Source organism: Neofelis nebulosa, chromosome 2 (genome assembly GCF_028018385.1).
Source record: "Neofelis nebulosa isolate mNeoNeb1 chromosome 2, mNeoNeb1.pri, whole genome shotgun sequence".
Taxonomy (NCBI): domain Eukaryota; kingdom Metazoa; phylum Chordata; class Mammalia; order Carnivora; family Felidae; genus Neofelis; species Neofelis nebulosa.
The window spans coordinates 125876870-125901765 of record NC_080783.1 but is presented as its reverse complement, the minus strand read 5'-3'; the positions used below and the strand labels follow the sequence as shown (position 1 = coordinate 125901765).

The window sequence follows — 24896 nt, the reverse complement described above, 5'->3', positions numbered from 1 at the left end:
TTCACAAATCTAGCACTGGACAAGTAAATGGTAGTCAAAAGGCATGTACTTTGATTATTCATATCTCCTTTTTAAAATAATCTCTTCTGGGGCGCCTGGGTGGATCATTCAGTTGGGCGGCCAACTTCGGCTCAGGTCATGATCTCGTGGTCTGTGAGTTTGAGCCCCACATCGGGCTCTGTGCTGACAGCTCAGAGCCTAGAGACTGTTTTGGATTCTGTGTCTCCCTCTCTCTGACCCTAACCAGCTGATGCTCTATCTGTCTGTCTCTCTGTCTGTCAAAATAAACATTAAAAAAAAAAAAAATCTCTTCTGCCTTAAGCTCTCCTCTGAGACTTGACTCATGCTCCACTCTTGCCTCACCCTCTCCCCATGTCAAATGCCTTCCAGTACATTTAATTATGATCTCTCCTGCCTGCCCTCCCTCAGAAAGTCCAGAATAAAGAAGGCAGCATTGCTAAAATAGTGCATCAACTGAAGGGTTTTTTGTTTTTTCTTTAAACTACTGAAAGCCTCTATCTAAAAGTTGGTAATTCACAAAAATCAGATTACTTAAAACTTCGGAATTGTCTAAGGGGAGTTCTGTTGGAGCTTAGAAGTGGAGACAAAAAGGTAATTTCAGAGTTTAGGGCACATCTGAGATCACTGTGAAGAGTTCCTTCAGAAAGTGGGAAGGCATTAGGATAACACTAGTTGCCTGGAGAGAGAAAGGGAAGAGCACTGGGGAGTGTTTTCACGTTCTCTTTCACTATTATGTGAATTACCTTTGGTGTTTCTTTATGTATAATTCTCTCCCCCCCAACCCCCCCCCTTTTTTTCCACTTGTTAAAATACAGTGCATTTGCCCAGTATAACATGGATCAGTTCACGCCTGTGAAGATAGAAGGATATGAAGATCAGGTAATGACTGTTCTTTTTAGTAGCCTGTGCCTGGGTGGTAGTAGAAATCCTATAAACCAAAGCAAATGTCTGAAGATAAGATGCTGAATAAATTCATGCTGTAGTTATCATAGCTTTTGTAAATGTTCTATATAAGAAAATTCTTCCCCTCTCTGATAATACCAGGAGTTTCTTGGACAGGAAAAAAGAGCTGCCCCTAACAAGAATAGTGAAAATAAAAGAATTGAGTTTTATACAGATTTTATAGCTGTATGTAATTCTCCTTGGTAAGAATAATAGGAGACATTATATTTGATATTCTATAGAAAAACAGACATTTCTATTCAAACAGAGGAACAAAGCAAATATTTCCATTATTGTCATAGTTATAAACATTGTCTGGCAGGACTTTACAAATTCATTAATTGCACTTCAAAAGCAGTATGTCACTAAATACCAAATCCTTGTTAAAAAAGTCTGAGGGGCACCTGGGTCGTTCAGTTGGTTGAGTATCCAACTCGTGATTTTGGCTCAGGTCATGATCTCATGGTCGCGATATCAAGCCCCATGTAGTGTGGAGCCTGCTTGGGATTCTCTCTCCTTTCCTCTCTGTCCCTCTCCCACTCTCAATGTCTGCACTCTCTCTCTGTCTCTCAAAATAAACTTAAAGAAAAAAGTCTGAATCTTCTTTGAACCCACAAATCCGTAAGATTTATCCTAGGAAAATAAGTATATAAATGTATTAAAAAGATTATAGCAAGGTTTATGACAGTGAAACAAGGTTTATAATAGTGAAAAATTGGGAACAATCTAAATGCCCAACCAACATTAAATTAATTATCTATAGACCAAAATACTATGACTACATTGAAAAGTGATATAAAAACTGATCTGGGAATATACTCCCTTTGGTAACACATGCTAAAGTATTGATCTAGAAAGATTTTTGTGATATACTAAGCTAAAACATAAAAGAACATATGTAGAATTGTACTAGTTTATTTTTCAAATAGATATTTAAATGAGCTGTATTAGAATTAATGCATTTTAAATTCTTTAAAAGATGCACCATTTTATGTACCACTAAGAAAAAACACTGCCAATTTTAATTGGCAAAGTCCTAAGATGCCATCAAGTATAAGATGTATCCCATTTTATGAAATGTTAAGTGATGGGGGGACATATGCATCTTTTTTTTTTTTAATGTTTATTTTTGAGAGAGAGAGAGCACCTAAGGGACAGAGAGAGAGGGGACAGAGGATCGGAAGAGGGCTCTGTGCTGACAGCAGAGAGCCTGATGTGGGGTTTGAATTCACGAACCGTGAGATCATGACCTAAGCCTAAGTCAGATGCTTAACTGAGCCACCCAGGTGCCCCTGGAGGGACATACACATCTTAGGAGTCAAAGGTATAAAGTATATAGATGTGCATAGGAAAGGAAATGTAGGAAAATATACACCAAAATGTTAACTCTGTCTTGGAATTACAGGTTTTTTGGAATTTGTTTTGCTTGTTTTTTGTTTGTTTTGGTTTATATTTTTGCTTAATTTTCTTAATGAAAATAGATTAATTACAAGTATAAACAATAAACAATACTGGAAAAAATGATAAATATTGCTTGCAATTGATATTGTATAATTTAATGTAATATAGACAAGTTATTGAAATAATAAGATCTGTGTCCAGATACATGTTATAAGACCATTCCCATATACCAGTAGTAGCCAGCTTAAAAATGTAGTCAGTGGCATTCTTAGCCGTAACAACAGCAACAAAAAGCTATTACCTGGACATTAAAATAAGGAAAGATACATGAGTTATTAAAGAAGATGCCATAGGGGAGCCTGGCTGGCTCAGTTGGTAGAGCATGCAACTCTTGATCTCAGGGTTAGAAGTGTGAGCCCCACATTGGGTGTAGAGATTACTTAAAAATAAAATGTTTTGAAAAATAAATAAAGTAGATGCCATAAAACATCACACACACAAAGGAAAAAAATTAAAAAGACAAAACCAAAGTAGATGCCACCCCTGCATATAATAAAAATCAACTACAGTGGGTTAACTACGTAGAGATTTTTGTCATGTAAGAAATCCGGAGGTAATATTTAGAGCTGTTATGAGCTGTTACATGGTAGCTCCATGATGTCATCAGAGACCCACGTTGCTTCCAGCTCTCTATTCTGCCTTCCAGGTGTTGTTTTCATTATCATGCTCTTAAGAGAGCCCCTCTATTTCAGGGCACTAAATCCATAGTTGTAGGAAGGAAGAAGGAGGAAGTTGGAAAAGGTGCTGGCCATTCCAGAAGGAACTTTCACTGATAAGTTATTGCCAGAACTCCTATCACTTTGTCATTCCTACTGGGGAAGTATCATTTTTGTATTTCTATACACAGTATTTTTGGAAACTTTTGGGGTTCTGTTAGTAAGGGAAAAGGAAAGAATGGATATTGGATTGGAAACTAGCAGGAGTCTGCTATACAGTTCATACACACACACACTTTAATCTGGGAAGTAAATGGGAAATTAGATTTAAATACAGTGTTTCTGAATAAGAAATATAAATAATATGGAAAGCTTATCTGAATAAGAAATATAAATGAGGGGCACTTGGGTGGCTCAGTTGGCTAGGCATCCGACTTCAGCTCAGGTCATGATCTCACAGTCTGTGGGTTCAAGCCCCACTTCAGGCTCTGTACTGACAGTTCAGAACCCAGAGCCTGCTTCTGTGTCTCCCTCTCTCTCTGCCCCTCCCCACCTTACGCTCTGTCTCTGTCTCTGAAAAATGAATAAACTGTAAAAAAAAATAGAATAAAAAAGGAAATATAAATGGTATGGAAATTTTGTTTTTCAAATAGATTTCATACAATTCCTATGAAAAATAGACCATACAGGATTATTCTGATCAGGAACAACAATGAAAAAAGACCAATGCTAGCAAACAAAGACACAAGGCAAGAATCAGAAAGCCCTTAAACTAAGTATATAAAACAGAAAGGAAAAGGAAACAATTGATAAAATTTATGAGATTACTCTAACTTTGATTTCCAGTGCCAACTATACACTTAGATTAATTCCAGGTGGAGATTAAAGGTTAATTTTTTAAAACATAAAAATTTAGTAGGAAATGGAAAGAGAATCATAACTTTTAAGTAATGATGAAACATTAGAAAAGTTTATAAAAGAAAGTGACCTTTGTATAATGGGCTTAAAATAAGATTTTAAAAGAAGAAAATATGTGCCTCAAGCATAGTAAAGATGTTATTCAAATACCTAAGGATGATGCCAAGAGTTCAGTGAATAAATGAGCAACAGAAATGAACCATTTGCACCCAACTGCAAAATACAAAGCAAACTTGGAAAAGTGTTACATTGCCCAGAAATAATAATTAAGGTAGTGCAGATTAAAATTTTAATGTGAACATATTTACTTTTTAATTACAAAAGTTGCAGGATTGTGATGAGAAAGCTTTATGAGAGTAAGACTAAGGAAATAATCAAGCTTTTAAAGGGTAGTCTGATGATAAGGACACGAATCTCAAAACTAGGAATTCTTTCCAAAGAATTATTTTTAAGCAGAAGACTTTTTGTGGGAGAATTTATAGTGGCTTTTGATAGTGGAAATGGTAAGTAACTTAAACCTGCTTCAATTCAGGAGTGATTAAATATATTATGGTATGTCAATATTGTGAAATTATATGTAATTATTAAAAATGGTAAATGTGTCAAAAGACAAATGGCAAATTAGGGAAAAAATTGTGAAACTCAACACGTGCAGAGTTTTATCTGCCTAATTAATAAAAAGACTTCAACTAGAAAAAGACCAAATACCCAATAGAAAAGTGGGCAAAAGATAAGAATAGACTGTTCACAGACGGGGAAATACAGTTAATGACTTTTTAAAAGGTGAAAAGAAATTGCAGTTAAAATTTCTACTGATAGTGTGTTTGTAACTTGGTACCACACCCTATCTCTGATATAGGGCAGTTTGTCAGTCTCTAACAAAATTATGAATACGTTTACGCTTTGATCCGGTTGTCCCCTTTCAGAGAATTTACCTCACATGAGTACATGGCACATGTACATAATTGATACATAATGAACGTACAAGGACATTTATTGCAATATTGTTCATAATAGTAAGAGATTGAAAACAACCCAACTATCCATTAATAGAGGACTGGTTGAATAAATTTTTGTATAGCCATACAATGGAGCAGTATACAATTATAAAGCAAAAAACAAGGAAGTTCTCTGAGTATTCCTATGGAAAGATTTTCTAGGTATATTAAATTTAAAAAGTAAAAAGTGAAACAGTATAGTATGCTAGTTTTTGTGTAAAATAAAAGGGTGGGTGGGTGCCTGGGTGGCTTAGTTGAGTGTGCGCGACTCTTGATCTCAGCTCAGGTCTTGATCTCAGGGTTGTGAATCTGTTGGGTCTGTGCTGGGGGTGAAGCCTACTTAAACAAACAAGTAAATAAATAGAATAAGTAATACATTCACATGGTTCAAAAATGGAAAAAAATACATATATATATATATATACGTATATATATATATATATATATATATATATATATATATATATATATATAGTGAGATCTTTTTCTCATATCCACCAAATTCCTAACAAATGTCCCTTTCCTCATAAGGCAACTGATTTTTATTAATTTAGAGCAAGGGTCAGCAAGCTATGCATGGCAGGTACCACTTATTTTTGTAAATAAAGTTTTATTGAACACAGCCCTGCTTGTTTGTTTTTTGTATTGTCTATGGCTGCTTTCCTGCTAACAGAGTTGAGTAGGCACAACTGATTCTATGTCCAGAAAAGCTGAAAATATTTACTATCTGGCCCTTTACAGAAAAAATTTGCCAATCCCTGATATATTCTTCCAGGGTTTCTATTTTACAAATATTACCTATTTTAAATGCTAAGTATAATGACTAGAAAAGGTTTATGAAATATGTGAAAAAAAGGATATTAAAATGTATAGAGAAGTTACTGTTGCAGCTATGTATAAAGTATATACATTGGCAAAACATTAGACAGAAACCAAGAAATTAAGGATAGGTTGGAGAAATGTGGTTTTAGAGCTGATTTAACCCTAAACATAATATTTTTATAAGAGTAAAAATGTGACTTAAGGGGTAGCTGGCTGGCTCAGTTGGTAGAGCATGCTGCTCTTAACCTTAGAGTCATGAATTCAAGCCCCACCTTGGGGGTGGAGTTTACTTAAAAAGTTAAGTTTTTTAAAAATGTGACTTGATTGAAAAATCAGTATGAAAGAGAAATCTGAGTAAATGAAAAGTTAACTGTCTTCAGAATTTTTATTTGTTTTGTTAAATTTGACAAGAACTTTTTTTTACAGAGTTACTCATATTTATAATTATTCTTTGGAAGGTCTTAATTACAGAACATGGTGACCTGGGTAATAGCAGATTTTTAGATCCAAGAAACAAAATTTCCTTTAAGTTTGACCATCTACGGAAAGAAGCAAGTGACCCCCAGCCAGAGGATGTAGATGGAGGTCTGAAGTCTTGGAGAGAATCCTGTGACAGTGCTTTAAGGGCCTATGTGAAAGATCATTATTCCAACGGCTTCTGTACTGTTAAGTATCTGCCTGCTTCATTATTAGAGATGTTTTATTTTCTACATTTACCTTATCCTTTGTGGGCTTTGGCTAGCCAAACATCACTTCTTCTTAGAGTCTCCTCTGCATTTTATTCTCCTCTGCATTTTTGAAGGGGTATAAATGGACAATTTTATATGGAAAAATCTTTAACATCTTTAGTTTAGACATAAGTAAATAAATTTAGATTGTCAAGACAGCTATTGCCACATTCATGACTTTTTAGTATAGGCCTTTTTACAGAAAGCTACTTACATAGTTTAGATGCTTTCACTGGATCGTCAAAACTATTTGAATTTTTTTTAATCAAGAGTAATTTGACTTTTTTTTTTTTTTTTTTTTTACTAATGTTAAAATTTGGCTCTATCATGATTTTTCCTTTGTAAGGTTGTGAATACGATTAAGAAAAATGTCTGTTAGAATATTTTCAATATTTAACGATGATGAGTTAAATGGCGATAATAGAATATTGGGTAAGAGCCCTTATTTTGAAGCCATACTAACTGGTTTGATCCTAGTCTTGCCACTTAATTAGTTCTGTGACTTTGTTAACATGTCTGCCTCAATTCTTTTCACCTATAAAATGGAAATAATAGTTCTTACCTCATAGGATGTTGTGAGGATTGAATGAAGTAATTACTCATATAAAATGCCTGGAAAATGTCTGGCACAAAGGAAGTTCTGCAGAAGTGTTGAATATCATTATTATTACATGTTTTTTATTTTTTAAATGATGGAGAAAACCCATTATGGTGGATAATTACAGTTGATATTACAAAGGAAGACATGGCATACTCTTTTAGAAATTGGCTTTGCAATCCTAAATATACTTTCAACTTCTCATTTGTTATGTATTTAAAGTTTGACACTACTCATTCTTATTTTGGAGAGCCTCCACACCAAGTAACCTCACGTGCCATTTTCTCACTGTCTCTGCCAATAAATGAGCTACAGAAAGCCATCAAATTGTTCTGACAGTGTCTGTTGTACCCCAAATGTCTTATATCCTCAGAGCTGTCCTGCTTGGTGGTAATTCTTGATTTCATCTCAATATTTCCCATAATGTTTTCAATATAGTATGTTCCAATTCATTCCCATTGTCCTTAGGCATCTGTCTGATCCCCCACATATTAGTAAGACTGACATGAAATCTTTCTCTGCTTTCCACACTCAGCAGTGTTCCCTCTCTTCCACTGTACTTGAATCTTAGAAAGGGGGATCCTTATTCTTGATCTTATACTATCCTATCTGATACATATCTCTTTAAATATTTTTATTTCTCTTCTTAAGGAGAACAAACTTTTCCTCAGTCATAATTTCTATCAGTTACTTTTCTTCTTCTCTTTCTACCTTGCTCTTCCTCCCTCTTCTTCACTTCCTTTCTTCCCTCATCTCTCTCTACTATGTAACCAAACCTGGGAGCATTCTGCTCCTACTAGTGTCATTTCCTCATTATGTATCTACTTCTTAACCCTGTGAATTTTGGCTTCAGTCTTTAGTCTATAGAAACTGTTCTCTGAGTTTACTAATGGTTCCTGAGTTGCCTCAGTATCTTTTTCTTTGTCCTTGACTTCTTTATGGCATTTCACACTGAGACCATCCAACTACTTACTTTTGCTTAGACTGCTCTGTGGGCACCCTCTACTCATTCTCAGTTTGTCTCTATTTCTTTTCTTCTCCCCTACCTTTGTAAATGTAGGCATTCCCCACTGCTCTACTTCTCTTTCTTGAAAACTCATGGTTTATTTAATATAGGGAAAGTAAACATGTGGAAATATTTTGTGGACTATAAAGTTCTTCTATTTATTTTTTTTCCTTTTCCTTGGGATTGCATTTCTGTTCACCTCTCCTACATTAAGGAACAGTTGGGGCTTCTGACTACTAGCTGCACATCTCTATCTGAATTTCCCAATTTGTTAATGATACTACTGTCTATCTGGTCATCCCAGTATGCAAGCACTTTGGCTCTTTCCCCTTTTCTGTCCTTCACTTGCAGTGTATTGTTAGACTTGATTATGCTTTTACACCCTGATACCCACTGATACTACCCTGACTTATTGCCTAGATTAATGCTCTGGCCTCCTAACCAACTTTAGCTTTTCCTCTACTTTAGCCTGTATACCAGTATTAATTATTCTCCCAAAACAATAGTGCCTGGTATGTTGTTTTGGTGTCTGTCCTGTAGAATAATGTCCATACTTCTTACCTTCTATCTATTACTGTGGGATTTATATCTTCTGTCCTGTATTGTCACCCACTTCAGTTAGTCCACTTCACATGTACTGTCCAACCTGAAAGCACTAATTGCCATTCACTGAACAAGCCCCCAGTTTCCTGTCTGAAGAGTTTACTCATCTTTCCTCTCAGTCCCTGCCTATGAGAATCTCACCTGTCTTGTAAGGCCCAGTCCAACTGTCACCTCCCTTGTACCCCAAATCAGGAGCAGTACTGCCTTCTGCAGTCATTGTACCAGTGTCTCCTGTGGAACTAAACATGTTCTGCTCTGTGTTTGTATCCCATGAAGTCTTGTGAGTTACCTGATTCTTTGTCTCCTCCGAGGATTTAGCATGCTATTTTTGTACGGTGTTTGGCATTTAGGTTAAATGTGTTTTCAGAGGCTAACTTTTTTTTTTTTGTTTAACAATAGGTTTATGCTAAAACTATAGATGGGCAACAGACCATTATTGCGTGTATTGAAAGCCACCAGTTTCAGCCTAAAAACTTCTGGTAAGAAAGTAGATGTTCTCTTCTATTTGTGTCTTAACTTCTGTTGGGAAGAAAACAAACCAGTAGTTGAAACTTGGTTTTTAATCTAACTAGTTTAGAATAAGTTATTTGACTGAAAAGCTTCAGTTCCCCATCTGCAAAATGAGGGGTTTAGACGTGAACATTTAGATTCCTTTCAATTCCAAGATTTTATAATCTTGTCTTTTTAAAAAATGCTCTTCTATTGAGTGAGAATAAGTGATTGGTTAAGAAAGTGCCCAGTGGAAAATCTGAGTTTTACTTGGGTTTAGTTAATAATACTTGAGTTAATTGCAAAACTCAGCAGCCCATCTAGCTGTTTGTGAAAGAGCCTACCATGAATAGTATAAGCATGGTTTTCTGTTCCATGATTGAAAAATGAAAGTCAGAATAACTTTAAAAAACTTACGTTTAGACACTTGGATACAAACTTGTATTTGAGTAGACAGAGCCTTGGATTTGTCGAACTAGAAATGATTTGTTTCTTTTTGGTTTTGGTTTTGTTTTTTTTTCTCTTTCCCAAATTCTCTCCCTCAGCAGCAAATCACCTCTTTGTTGTGCTTATTGCTAACTCTTCAGCCTTGTGTGTGTTTTAATAGGAATGGTCGTTGGAGATCAGAGTGGAAGTTCACCATCACACCACCTACAGCCCAGGTGGTTGGAGTACTTAAGATTCAGGTGAGATCCCCATGTGTTAATAGGCCATGTTAAAATGTCACATCTTCAAAACAAACATGCAAGTTGGTATTTGTTCTGGTATTCGAAATAAGGAACAACTATATGTAGATGCAACCTGATGGTAGTAAATAGAAATAGAAGCCTCCTTCATGGGGAAATGGTTAAGCAGAGCTATTCTGGGTTGATAAAGGATAGTCATATGGCATGTACTGCTTGCTTATTATTTTTCTCTTTCAAAGGTAACAAGATTTTTCCAGGAATTATCAAATAGTAGTTCTAGGAAAGAAGAAAATAAATGATTATTAAGAAGTGACTAAATAGCATCTGCTGTGACTTACTTAGGGTCTCTCGTATATGTTAGCCCATGTAAGTGTGTATGTACGTGTATATATAAAACATAATTCTTAACTTTGAAGACAGCTGCATGAATGGGATTGTTTTTTTTTTTTACAATAATGACAGAAGGTTGTATTATCAAGTAAATAAAACAGAGGAACTAGAGTGAATGACCAAGTGTCATCGTGTATGGAATATAAGTAACCAAGCAGAGTAGATTTCTAGTGCTGGTGTCAGAACAGATAGGCAGGTGAATAAGGAGCTTGTGGATGCCTGTCTCGATCGGAGTCTTCTGATATCCTAGCAGAGGTTTGAAATTCAAATTCAGGGTGATTGAATTCTTAAGCCCAGCCAACTCTCAGGTAGGATTAAACAGTTACTGATACCTGAGATCAGTACCTAATCATACTTCTATTATATTGTGTTAAGTCTTACTTTCAAAACAATTAGCAAGAGCTGCCTTTCTTAATGATATAATTTAATCAAAATATATATGGTACATGTCATCTGTACCCACTCTTTTCAGGATAGCTTCCTGCTACAAGTAACAGTAACTTGTTTCCTGGGAGCTTTTCCTAGCCACAGGAGCATGCCCAACTCAGATGAGGCAAGCTGAAAATGTTAAGTTCACAGCTCTGGAGCAGCCCTTAGTGCCATACAAGAGTTGGTAGATAAATATGTCAGTTTCCTCACCCATCAGGTGGGACAACTCTGAAGTATGTTCTCCTTAGTCTTCCAGAGTCCAGGACCCACAGCTGTCTGTGGTCATCTCTGGGTTCATTAATGCACCCATAACACTTTCCTCCCTTCTGTGTCTTACTACCTCAGCCCTTACTAGCCTTTCTTGAGATTACCTCCCAAGTAAACCACCTCCTCTTAAATCTTAATCATGGGGTCTGCTTCTGGGGGAGCCTAAGCTAAGACAACATATATTGCTCTATATATATATGAGTAGCCTAATGCTTTAGATCTCCTATAACTATGGCATCAGCATTAACTTGGCAGCTTACTATAAATTTATGTAGGTAACTTGATTTTTCTTCTAGAAGGAGATAATTACTTGTGTTTCAGCTTTGCCAATGCAAACCTAAATTAAGAGTACATATCATAAAGGGTAATAGTTTCTGATAAGGCTTAAAACAAGGGCCACTACCCGGACCTCATGTATACCTTTTAACCAGATTGTCTGATCACACCTTGGAGAAGGGCTTGCTTCTTCTACAGATCTTTTAAAAATCAGAGTGAGAATTACTTGGAAGAGTCACTAAGATATGTAGACCTTTGGTTATTCTGTAGGCAAAAGGGTAGTTCTGGGAAGTTAACAGTTTCTGAGGATTTATGTTGATGATAGTCATGTTGAAATTTTTATTAGCAGCTGAGACCTAGAAAGGTTTTTGTTGCTTTTGGCAACTTTGAAGCTGGGGAGATCCTGGCCAAGGCAAGGATATCCGATCTCATTGTCCTCCCAGCCCTTTGACTCCTCCCCCAAGCACCCCAGTAAAATGGTTTGTTCCCTTGCCTGCCCCCTCCCCCACCACAAAAAGAGTTTTTGTTTTAAAACAGAGTTTGGGGCACCTGGCTGGCCCAGTCAAGTGGAGCACACAACTCTTGATCCTGGGGTTGTAATTGAAGCCCTGCATTAGGTATAGAGATTTATTTAAAAATAAAATCTTAAAAAATTTTTTAAATTAAAAAAGATAAACAGAGCTTAAGTTTATCATTTATGTATTAGATAATGAAATCAATATTTTTAGAATTTTCAATTGAGTTTATAAACAGCAAGACTTAGTGGTATTCCTATTCATGTCCTAGTTCTTAAGAAACATGATAGGGGGCGCCTTGGTGGCTCAGTGGTTAAGCCTCCGACTCTTGATTTCAGCTCAGGTCACTGTCTGATGGTTTGTGATTTCAAGCCCCAAGTTGGGTTCTATGTAGGCATCATGGAGCCTGCTTGAGATTTTCTCCTTCCCTTTCTCTTTCTGCCCCTCCTCTGCTCGCATGCTCTCTCTTTCAAAATAAATAAACATTTTTTAAAATTTTCAAAAAAACTATGATAGAAATTCAAACCAATTGCATAGTCTTTATTCTTGGACAAAAAAGATGTGCCCTGCATAATTCCTTCCTTCAAATGGGTTCTGAGATGCCTGTCTCAAATATATAAGTCCTTGTTTCTTTTCTGGACAGAGCTTTGTTTTGTTTAAAAAAAAAATTTTTTTTTAATGTTTATTTATTTCTGAGAGAGAGAGCATAAGCAGGGGAGGGGCAGAGAGAGAGGGAGACACAGAATCTGAAGCAGGCTCCAGGCTCTGAGCTGTCAGCACAGAGCCTGATGCGAGGCTCAAACTCACAAACCATGAGATCATGACCTGAGCCAAAGTTGGACGCTTAACTGACTGAGCCACCCAGGTACCTCCCCATAGAGCTCTGTTTTTTAAATATCCCCCATCTTGTTCATATTCACTGCTCTTCCTAGTGTTCTTTTCAGCCTCTGGACTTTTCAGTTTCTTAGTTTAAAATGATCAAACAAAATAGTGTTTGGGTGTGACCCACTTGTGTTTTGAACATCCTTGTCCAGGTATTGTGGGCAGGCCAGTACTAGAGACCCTGAGGGGGTCCCACAGGACCAAGAGAGTTCTTGGCTTCCCACAGGACAAAAATCAAACTCTAGCCAGGAGAAAGTGAGAGCAGAGTTTATTGAATGACATAAGTGATACAGTATAGCAGATGGAATGTCTGGGAGACTCAGAAAAGGAAAAGTGAGTCTCCCTATCACTTGGGGTTAGGGATTTACATTGGAAAGGGATCACGTTCCAGGGTACAATTTCCATCAGGAATCCAGGGTAGGGTCCAATCAAAGGTGAGTGCCAGGTGAACAAGAGGTGTTAGTCCATAAATCACCGAAGGTAAGAGTGTATTGATGCCAGTGTTGACCAGAGTTTGTTCAAAGGTAATGTTCTGGAACATGCTTCGGATCTGGTTCTTCTTAGATGTTAGCAGCTGTTTGGGGGCCTACGATGAAACTTAGAGAATGATTAACTGTCTTGTTTCCCCCTCGGAGTGGGAACAAAGCTTCTTTGGTTTACTCAGATGCAAAATATAGAACATGAGTGAGTGGAACTTAAAGAAACAGCAGAAATGGAGCCTTTCAAGAGTGGAATCCCTTCAGTTTCCCTATCTCACTTGTCTATTGGAACTTTAACCTTTATATGTCATTATTAGCCAGGTCTTTTTTTCCTCAGATCTTTGCTGTTGTGATTCTTGTGTGTAGGTATTATAGGCATTTATCAACTCCCTGCTTCTCCAGTGTATTCTTAAATTGTCTTTTGCTCTTCAACCTCCTTTAGAAAGCCAAAAGATGAAATTTAAGGGTTTGGAGAGGGTATGGAAAGTCTGTGGTTTCTCTTGCCCATCTGGACAGAGCCAGCTATTTCTGTTCCCTTAAACAAGTTTCTGTAGTCGATTCATGTTGCCCAGGGAAGTCCTTTTGTTGCTAATAGGATCATGGTTTCTGCCTCGATGAAGGCTTGGCTGTTTTAATCCCCCTCTAATGATATTTTAGAAGAGTTAAGTCCCTAATGAGATACTTTATCTCTCCCTGGATGAGGGAATTTCTAATTTTTTGACAAAACTTAACAGTGGGAGGTATTAGGCATGTTAGATATGGTTTTAGTTCTGGAATTCGACCTAATTCATATTCTAGCTCCTTTTTTTACTAGATACGTGAACATGGATAAGTTATTAAACTGCCTCAATGGGAATGCAAGCTGGTGCAGCCACTCTGAAAAACAGTATGGAGGTTCCTCAAAAAACTAAAAATACCCTATGATGCAGCAATTGCACTACTAGGCATTTATCCAAGGGATACAGGTGTGCTGTTTCGAAGGGACACATGCATCCCCATGTTTATAGCAGCACTATCAACAATAGCCAAATTATGGAAAGAGCCCAAATGTCCCATCAATGGATGAATGGATAAAGATGTGGTGTGTATATATATACAATGGAGTATTACTCGGCAATCAAAATGAATGAAATCTTGCCATTTGCAACTGCGTGGATGGAACTGGAGGGTATTATGCTAAGTGAAATTAGAGAAAGACAAAAATCGTATGACTTCACTCATATGAAGACTTTAAGAGACAAAACAGATGAACATAAGGGAAGGGAAACAAAAATAATAAAAAAACAGGGAGGGGGACAAAGCAGAAGAGACTCATAAATATGGAGAACAAACTGAGGGTTGCTGGAGGGTTTGTGGGAGTGGGGATGGACTAAATGGGTAAGGGGCATTAAGGAATCTACTCCTGAAATCATTGTTGCACTATATGCTAACTAATTTGGATGTAAATTTAAAAAAATAACAAATAAAACAAGTTTAAAAAATTAATTAATTAAAAAAAATAAAGACATTCTTTCAGATTGAAAAAATATATATATTAGGAAAGAAGGAAACAGTTAAAAGTTTTACTTTTAGAGATACTCTAGGTGCTACTGGATTTCATCTTTCAGACTTGCTTTCCTTTATAGATCTGTTAGTTATTCAGTAAATCCCATCAGTCTATGTAATATTTTAATTGTATAAAATTCCTTTGTGACTTTAAAAAAAAAAATCTTCTTCTAAAAATAATAATAATCAGGGCGCCTGGGTGGCTCAGTCGGTTAAGCAGCCGACTTCGGCTCAGGTCATGATCTCGCGGTCCATGAGTTCGAGCCCCGCGTCGGGCTCTGTGCTGACAGCTCAGAGCCTGGAGCCTGTTTCAGATTCTGTGTCTCCCTCTCTCTGACCCTCCCCCGTTCATGCTCTGTCTCTCTCTGTCTCAAAAATAAACGTTAAAAAAAAAATTTTTTTTTAAATAATAATCTATTTTTTTCTTTCCAGTCTGCTATGTTCTGAATGTTTGTGTTTCCCTACAATTCATTATGTTGAAATTATAACCCCTACAGATGATGATATTAGTAGGTGGGATCTTTGGGAGGTGCTCAAGTCATGAGGGTGGAAACCTCATCAGTAGGAATGGTGCCTTATAAAAGAAGTTCCAGAAAGATCCCTAGCCCCTTCCATCATGTAAAGATACAGAGAAAAGAAGCCTGCAATGAACCACCTGATCATGCTGGCACTTTGATATCAGACTTTCCATCCCCAGAACTATGAGTAATAAGTTTCTGGTATGTATAAAAAAAAAAAAAAAAAAAAAACTGCCTCAAGCTTCAGTTTTCTCATCTGTAAAATAGGAATAACAATGGTCCCTATTTCAGAGTTTTTGTAAAGATTGAATAAGATAATGTAAGTAATAACTAAAACATTTTGCATAGTGTTTAACATGAAGTAAGGACTCAATAAATAATAGTCATAGTAGTGCAGGGTATATAGTTCCTTTCTTCTTTACTTCTGCTTTATCTCTAAAAACATTCCTTTTTATCCACATTATCTCCTGTTATGGGTGCCTGGCTGGCTCAGTAGGTAGCGCATGCGACTCTTGATCTTGGGGACTCTTGAACATGGGTTCAAGTCCCATGTTGGGTGTAGAGATTACTTAAAAAAATAAATAAAATCTTTAAAAACAAAAACAAAGCAAAACAAAAATAGCTCCTGGTAGCCTGGACTAGATGAAGGAAACAGGCAGTACCTGGACTACTGTTCTAGCATTATGCCCCCAGTTTCGGCTCCCTCCGCTTTATTTTCTTCATAGCACAAATGGTAATCTTTTTAAAACATTTCCTTTTCCCTGAGTCCCAGTCACCTTTAAATAGGATAAAGTCTGGACTCTTAACATGGTTTATAAGGCAGTTTGCTTCACAGTCTGTCTCCAGCTGGCTTCATAGCACTGTCTCTTGCCACATTCCCCTCCACACTTAACTCATTTGCAGTGAGTTCTTTGTTCTTTCCTAAACCATTCTCTTGTACTTCTCTTATCCCCTTGCTAGATGCCCTTCTCTACTTGTCCATTTAGGTGACAACTCCTATTTTCAAAACCTTGTTCAAATGCACTTAACAAAAGGAAACCCTCATCCTATTTTATATGACCAGTTTGTAGCCTTGTTAAGGTGACTGGAGCTATCTTGTAAGTTGCCAAAACTTCCTGAGTCTTAACATCTTTGCTTAGTCTGTCTCTTATGTATCCCTCCTTCTTGCTAATTGGTCTCATAATTGTAGCACCCCACTTTACCTTATATCCTCAGAACTGCTTTTGTCTTGCTTTTTTGTAAGCTAATTTACTAGTAGGATATTTGTTTTTTCAATTTGTCTTTAACTGTCAAGTAAGTTTTTCCTGCACTTGGTCAGATCTGCTTACCAGTATTGATGATTATATATATGGAGAGATGTGTAAGGAATTAGGATCCATTAAAATTCCTTGGTTTTCACAGAGAAAAACTGATGTCCAGTGATTTTATTTGAATTCTTTTAATCTTTTAATACTGCTAAGAGTGGAATCTTATTTAAGATCTTTGTATTTACAATACTTAGCACAATGCCTGGAATGCAATAAGCACAAAATAAATGTTTGTTGAATTTAATAATCAGTTTCCCCTGCTTAAAAAAAAAAGGGGGAGAATTCTTAAAATTTAGTGTTCTGTGAATTTTAAGCAACATTGTAAGTTACAGTTGATCATACTAATATTTTTTTCGGTGTTGGTAAAGATTGGTGATGACGTAAAAAAAAAAAAAAAAAAAGATTGGGAGTGGCTTAAGGCATGGATATGTACCTTAGCAGGGCTTTTTATATGAACTACACATAAACTTGCTCAACCATTGTCTCACACAGGTTCACTATTATGAAGATGGCAATGTTCAGTTGGTTAGTCATAAAGATGTACAGGATTCAGTAACTGTTTCGGTGAGTGTGGAGTATTTAATATGTCTCACTTGTGTCTTTTCTTTAAAAAATTGATTTTGATCCTGAGATACCTGGGTGGCTCAGTTGGTTATGTGTCTGACTTCAGCTCAGGTCATGATCTCATGGTTCCTGAGTTCAAGCCCCATATCTGGTTCTGTGCTGAGAGCTCAGAGCCTGGAGCCTACTTCAGATTCTGTGTCTCCCTCTCTCTCTGCTCTCCCCCACTTATGCTCTGTCTCCCTCTCTCAAAAATAAACAAACATTAAAAAAAAATTTTTTTATTTTGATCCTGAGTACTGATTCTGCCACTAGAAATTCAGTTTGTTTTCAGTGCTTTGATTTTGGCAGCTTATAAAAGCATGTAATCAACCAGCTATATTAGTTCACAGTCTTTGACTAAATGTAATAGAGTAAATAATTACATAATATAAAACACAGTGTAACATAACATGATATAATGCCAAATAGTGATAATGGCTTTATTCAAACATCTTTCACTTTCTCTGTTTCTCAATTGTGAGATTTACTCAAGGACAGCAATATCTTCAGTCAGTAAATACTATGAGGAAGGAAAGTTTGCCAACAAATCTTATAGGGCTACATTTATATCACTAGAGAAGCCAAACATTTTTAGGAATATTCAACTAAAACGTGTTGTTCTGGAGTGCCTGGTTGGCTCAGTCAGTTAAGCATCCGACTTTGGCTCAGGCCATGATCTCCAGGTTCGTGAGTTCGAGCCCCTCGTCAGGCTCTGTGGTGACAGCTCCAGCAGTCTGGAGCCTGCTTCGGATTTTGTGTCTCCCTATCTCTCTGCCCCTTGCCCCCACCTCTTTTGCTCTCTCTCTCAAAATTATAAACATTAAAAACATAGATATGATATTATATATTTGTGTATATTTATATATATACACACACACACACACATATATATAATTTGTTCAGATAATAATACTATATGTATATATATATAGTGTTCTATACCTGGAAAGAAGGGACATAATTTTTTTGCATTCTCAGTGCTTCTTTTTATTCCTAGAAATTATTGAGCACCTTCAAATAGCTTTTGTTTGAGGTGCCTGGCTGGCTTAGTATGGCATGCGATGCCTGATCTTGGGGTTGTGAGTTCAAGCCCCACATTGGGTGTGGACCTTCTAATAAAAAAAAAAAATCATAAAAACAAACAAACTAGCTAGCTTTGTTTATGTATATTGTATCTACATTTACTTTGTTAGAAATTAAAACTGAGAAATGTTAAATATATTTGTTAATTTAAAATAACAGTAACTAACCCATTACTTGTTGGCCTAAATAGCATTTTCATGAAAAAAGAACTATATTTTCCAAACCAAAAAAAAAAATAGTGCAAAGAATGGCATTCACTTACAGTTTTACAAATTGTATAGTGTCTGGCTTAATAAAAGACCACTGGATTCCCATATGTGCCCACACATTCCATTAGCCCTCAGAGTGATGAAGCCATCACACATCTTGTAGCTTCTGTGGACCTGCATTATGCACACTTAAGAGTGTGAGTGGGAAAGCAAATGACTTGTCTTAGCATTGCTGTGAAAACAAGATAGTTTTTACCATTTGAAAGAGTCTGGGAACTGCTGCCCTAGGCAGTAAATCTTAGCTTTTACCTATATTTTTGTTGTACCTAATGATGAAAGGAAGAGAGAGAATGAGAAATGAATCAAAGTGAAAAGGATACGTTTAGTTAATATGGTACCTGAATCATGTAAAGCAAAATGTATTGGTTGATTTAACATCACAACTGGCAGAGGAGTATATGAGTTTAACATATATGGCTGATATTGGTGAGGGCATTGTTTATATCATCTTAAACCAGAGATATTTTCAAGGCATAAACATTTCAAGATGTCGTGATGATGTCTTTGGGGCATACTGTGGTAGATTGAAAAGAGCGTGGGGTCTTTTGGCAGAAGACTTGGATTCAGATCCCATCTTTCAAGAAGTGTGTAATTTTGGTCTAGTCACTTATGAGGATTCTGTTTTCTCATCTGGAAAATGGAGGTAATGATAACAGATCAACCTCACAGGGCTGTTGGGAGAATCAAAGAAGGTGATGTGCATGGAAACACTTGATAAACTGTAAGTTGTTACACAAATGTTAGTCAAGATGATCTTTTCAGTATGTTTTTATTTATCGTTTATACTTTTTAAAAAATTCCTATTTCCTCTTTTCCTCTGTTAGAATGAAGTCCAAACTGCCAAGGAGTTTATTAAAATCATAGAGCATGCAGAAAATGAATATCAGGTAAGAAGATTTGGAACTAATTTCTCTAGATCTCTAGAACATTATTATTTTGCTGTTAACACATTTTGTTAGACCTTCTCTTTGTCCTTTCAACATAAATATATGTGTTGTTCAGTATAACTAAGTGTGGAAGCTGCAGACCTTGCAACTTGGCATTGTGCTTACTGTCAAGGTTTTGACACTGGAAGGGATTATAGCTCTAGTTGTAGAAATAATATAAGTGGGCTTCTTAACTTACTTCAGAGATGGGAGAGGAGCTTACTAGGAATGTTATATCCTGTTGTCCTTCTTAGAAGACTCAAACATGTCCTTTGACCACAGAGTTACTTTCCTAATCACAACTATCCATTTCTGTTCAAGCAACTTATCTTCAATTATCTGTTGCAGACAGCAATTAGTGAAAACTATCAAACAATGTCAGACACCACATTCAAGGCCTTGCGCCGGCAGCTTCCGGTTACCCGCACCAAAATCGACTGGAACAAGATACTCAGCTACAAGATTGGCAAAGAAATGCAAAATGCTTAAAGGCTGAATGTAGGATTCTTCAGTATGTGGAAAGAAAGGATTCAACATGCGGTCATATGATAAATAAGTGATTTATAAACAAGAGTGATATTTTGCTAGGGCTTTCAAAGTTAACAGGTTTTCTAGCCTCATGGAATACTGTTGAACCTATAGCATCATCTTGATTCTTTTGTGTTCTCTGCCTTGTAATTTTCTGTTTTCACTATCTCTACTTGTAAATTTTTTTTTTTTTTTTTTTAAATTCTGCCACATTTAATGATGGAGAGAGATCTATCCTGGAGTCATTTTACTGTTTAGAAAATTTTCCTAGCCATGAAGCCCTGTTATTGATACAGACAGGTAATATGCCCAGTACTTTTCTACCCCTATCCTTCAAAGCACTTCTGGTACTTTAGTGGTTTTTACTGATCCACCAACAGGTAAAGAGGCTATGCTACAAACTAGCTGAATGGAAGACACATTCATCCTTCTCCCTCTGACTGCTTTGATTATCATTTATAACATCTCATAACTGTAGTGTTCAAAAGTTTGGATTGGGCTTTTCAGGTCCTTTTGTGGGGGCAAAGGAAGTTTTCTGGAAATTCCATTATAGCCAGCTTCTCTGGGGAAGTTGTTTTTAAATCCAAAGACTTGAACCACATTCCCTGCACATGAACGTGTTTGCTTTTTTTCTCTTCCCTCATTGTCTCCTTCCCATCTAGTACCGTTATAGTTATAGACATCTGCATTTTTAGAAGAGTTTTACCCATTTATTATTATTTTGTATTATTCAAGAACTGCTGACGTACTAGGGATGTAGTAGAGTATAAAACTTGAAAAATGCAGATGTTGAAGGAATAATAGTATCTCGTGCTTTAATACTTTGTGGCAGGATTATACTATAAGCAGATGATTCAAACAACTATGTAAATCACAAACACAAACAAAAAATGAACCAAAGTGAAAAGGATACGTTCCAGGCAGTATCTTTCTATTGTAACCTGTTATTTAAGGGAATACTAGTGATTTGTTCTAAATAGGATGTAAAACTTGTTCCAAATTACTTTTCCTCAGTCCTGCCTGCCAAGAACTTAAATGTAACTGTGATTCAGCAACCCTTCCCAGGTATATTGGCAGGTATATGTATGATCTCAGAATACACAGGTGACATAGATATGATATGACAGCTGGTAATGGTGGATTCATTTACATTGTTTACACTTCTATGACCAGGCCTTAAGGGAAGGTCAGTTTTTAAAAAACCAAGTAGTGTCTTCCTACCTATCCAAATACATGTCAAAAAAGAAGGGTGTTTGTGCTTCAGCTTTGTTTTTGCTCAGTAATACAGTCAAGCAAGTTTGTTTCCAAGTGACCAGTTGAACTGTGTAAGCATTTTTGTTTATTTCAAATAAAATATATTTGTATTATGTGTCATTCATACTATCCATTCATACCACACTATCCTCTGTATCAGGTAGTCCAATAGAAATATACCTGTTTTGTTCTTAAATTGTCTGAGTCTTTCCTTTTCGATCCATGTCTTCAGTTTTTGTTCTCAAGTAAGAGAACTGTGCTTGGTCTTAATTGATGAAGATGTTCAGGGTTTCTGAACTATTACAGATTCAGTGATTATCCAAAAACTTGGAAAGGACAGCGCCTTTTTTTTTTTTTTTTAGTTTGAGCAATGTCCCTGTGGATAACATTGCTCCTCACTCAGAGGCTGCGGGTGGTTCAAAGATTTTGCTTTGGTTTTCCATTTCTAGTTATCTTCTCTGTCTGACATTGAGAAAGCAAGGCCCAAGTATGGTTCTAGTCACTAGACAAGAAGTAGAAATGAAAGAATCCCTGTACCTTGAACTTGGGTGGTATTTCACATTGACTTAACTCTAAATGCAGCTTTACTTCCTTGCAAATTGGACTTAGCTACAGACATGAGGGAAAGGCTTTTATCCTGGTTCCTAAGAACCAGAGGAGTTTCAGTGGTTCACACTCCATCTAAGGCCAGTTAAAGTCCCACCTTTTGAGGGAATATTTGTTGTACTATACTCTGTGCTTGTAGCACAAACAGATTCAAACATTCTTGCCTTTGCCTTTAACTTATTAACTGTCAGCCTGCCCCTAGCCTATCCCATCCACTTCCCTAGCCCATATAGACTTTTGTAAAAACTTACTAATCTTTTGGCTATCTAAAGCCCTTGGTTAGTTGTATAATCGGGAGGAAGTCAGCCCTCCTTGCCAAGTCCTGCAGAGACCTTACTTCCTTAACCTCCTTCAGGATATTTGCTTGAATCGTGTCTTATTTTGTCACATGCTGCTGAAATCTGCCTGTGGTATCCTAGGGTAAAGGTTTCTCAGCCAGATGGAAAGGAGTTTTCTGGGAGGCCTCACTCCTATATTTGGATTTGAAATTACACTGTTGAAAACTATTGGTTTCATTTGAGCCTGGGTAGTTGTGCTGCTGTTACAAGCTGCCTTGTTCCAGTGCCTGTTCTCTTCTGTAATGTAGAACTTTGATGCTGGACTCATCTGTGTCCATGAGATACTTGGCAAACCTTGGCACATTTTCTCCAGACTCACAAAAGACTGATACATTACTGAATGTCAATTTATAAATGTATAACCTCATATAGAATGAAGCTACCTACTGCTTGGGAAATCAAAGAAAGAAAAGAGGGTTGGTAAATACAGAACAAAACTGGATGGTCCTATAAGTTGAGCTAACAAAAATTTTCCCTTGAACAGAGAATGTATAAAAAGACACGGTAGATCTTAGCCCACCGAGAGCAGTAACCAATATCCTACCTTGTCAAATCCAATACATTGAAAAGCACTGTTATACATATGAATATACTGTTGATTCTCATTATTCACAGTAGTTCATTGCCAGCAAACACTGAGTTGGCAAATAGGAAATACTGCTTCTCAGGGAATACAGGGTTAGGTGCTTGGGAACTAATGGCCACATTTTTGTCAACAAGTCAATACATGATCTTATTTTATATGTGTGTTTCTATTTAAATCACCTCATTTAACATATTGTTTATTCATTAACCTTGAACTCCCAGCCAATAGCACTATAACTCCTGCTTATCTAATAGGAATATTCTCTATAAAGCACATCACAGCATTGTGCTTAGGAACACCAGATAGAACTTCAGCACTACACAGGTGTGGGGGCCATTTTAAGCAGTGAAGTCACCACCAACAACAAAAAACATGACCATAATATGGACCACGAAAAGGATGCTTGTTTATAATATGAGCTGAAACAAGAAGGCAGAATATGACCTTGCTTGTTGCAGCTGGGAACATACACATTGGGCAACTCAGGTTTTTTTTGCTGCTCTGCACAGTTCCATGAATGACTACAAAGGTACCGCAAGTATTGATTTGGGGGTTAGAAGTAAATTTAAGGGAGTAGGTGAATTTGCAAATAACACAATCTGCAAATAATGAGGATCAGCTGTACCTGCCACAGCCTCTAACCAATTTCAGCATTCAGTTTAAGGGCTATTTCTAGTTGTATTCAGGACTATGGTCTACATGAACTTAACATTCAGATGTTTAATTGTGAAGGCCAAGTAACTATGGAGTCATGAGAAGTAATGAAGAAAATACAGAGCTTTTAATATGCTTCTCCAAAGTTACCTTGGGAGGCTATAGGTTTATTCTAGTAACGTCATTGGCCAAAGTTAACTTTCAGATAGCCTTCAGTGATATTTGGACCCGTACTAAAATCAGCCACTTTAAAGTCAGATTCTTTACAAGTGCAGATGGTTTTAGAGAAAGTTTCAAGGAAGTGAGACTGGGAAGGAAGACCATTCTAGACATCTAGACAGCCATATGTGGTAACAATTACAGCTCCATGTGAAATGTATTTTTCTAGACGAAACTGGTTTAGAGAGGTTCCATTGTAACCAAGGCCACATAACATATTTTTACTCAGGTTGGTACTATACTACAGCTGTTTGCATGTTTTGATAACATCTAGGAGATTGGCCTAAGGTTTGGGGGGGGGGGGGTGTGTGTGGAGAGGGGCAGTGGTGTTAGAAATCCAGGAATAATGGGGACTTAGATTTACTCATCAGCATGGAACCAAACATCAGTGTGGGTGTGGTGGATGGGAGGTTTTTGAAATGGTAAGTTAACATGGTGATTTTAAGAGGTTCACTCTTGGCTACCGTCAGACCTCACCAGGTAATTGTGGAGAAAAAAGGTGGAGAAATCAGCGATTTTACTAGTGTTTCCCTCTACTTTGCACAATTTCTAAGACATAAATTCTTAGGCAATGTCCCCTGCCCAGTTTTTCCTCTTCCTCTTAGCTTTGGTTCCCACCAACTTTGCATTTCCTGTTGCTAAAATCTGTTATTCCTGGCGATAGTTGGTTATTGGCCTGGGGGCAGGTACAAGGGTAGCCCAGCTGGAGCATGACCTGGGTTCTGGACTTTCCTCACACTAGGTTACGTTGAATGTGTGGCCTCCTACAGGGAATTACTTTGCAGAAAAACACTACCTTTAATATTTTTGTAACTGGTATATTTTTTTGAAGAATTTTTTTTACATAACTTTTTATGTTCTTTGCCCCATTCTAGTTGGTGTGTTTTTGTTATTAGGGAGCATAAATAGATGCAGAGGCTCGTTTTATGTTTGTTGTGGGAGCCCCACCCCCTTTAGTTTGTCTTAATTGTCTTCAGAAGCACGCTAGTCTATTACTTCTCTTCCTGGTACTGATGCTGTAGCTATTAACCATTTATTGCGTAAGAGACCAGTCTCTTGCTCTCAGGCTGATATTTTGATGAGTGGGGCAACCCTTGCTTATATACGAGTAACAATTAAAGAGCAATACAGACTGGAATGCAATTAAGTGCCCAAATATGTGTGGCTCAAGGGCAGGGATCACCAGCCTTTCCCCTAAAACGAAACCTGTGTGGCTGAGAAAAGTAATGACTGTTCCGTGCTGGCGGAGCCCCTTGTCCCTCCCTCCCACACGTACACACCTTTATCTCAGAGA

The 24896-nt window shown here is 37.0% G+C and overlaps 1 protein-coding gene across 2 annotated transcripts in view; it reads left to right on the top strand.

Moving 5' to 3' along the window:
• The window catches only part of CAPZA1 (capping actin protein of muscle Z-line subunit alpha 1), a 49805-nt gene extending 28410 nt beyond the window's left edge, over positions 1–21395 (top strand). For both annotated transcript variants that reach the window (XM_058716198.1, XM_058716199.1), the window contains exons 4-10: positions 837–900; positions 6277–6483; positions 9153–9232; positions 9850–9928; positions 17029–17100; positions 19316–19378; positions 19766–21395. In XM_058716198.1, the coding sequence (XP_058572181.1) occupies positions 837–900; positions 6277–6483; positions 9153–9232; positions 9850–9928; positions 17029–17100; positions 19316–19378; positions 19766–19906 (706 nt within the window). In that variant the 3' untranslated portion in view covers positions 19907–21395. The remainder of the gene's footprint in view (positions 1–836; positions 901–6276; positions 6484–9152; positions 9233–9849; positions 9929–17028; positions 17101–19315; positions 19379–19765) is intronic.
• The last annotated feature ends 3501 nt before the right edge of the window (positions 21396–24896 follow it).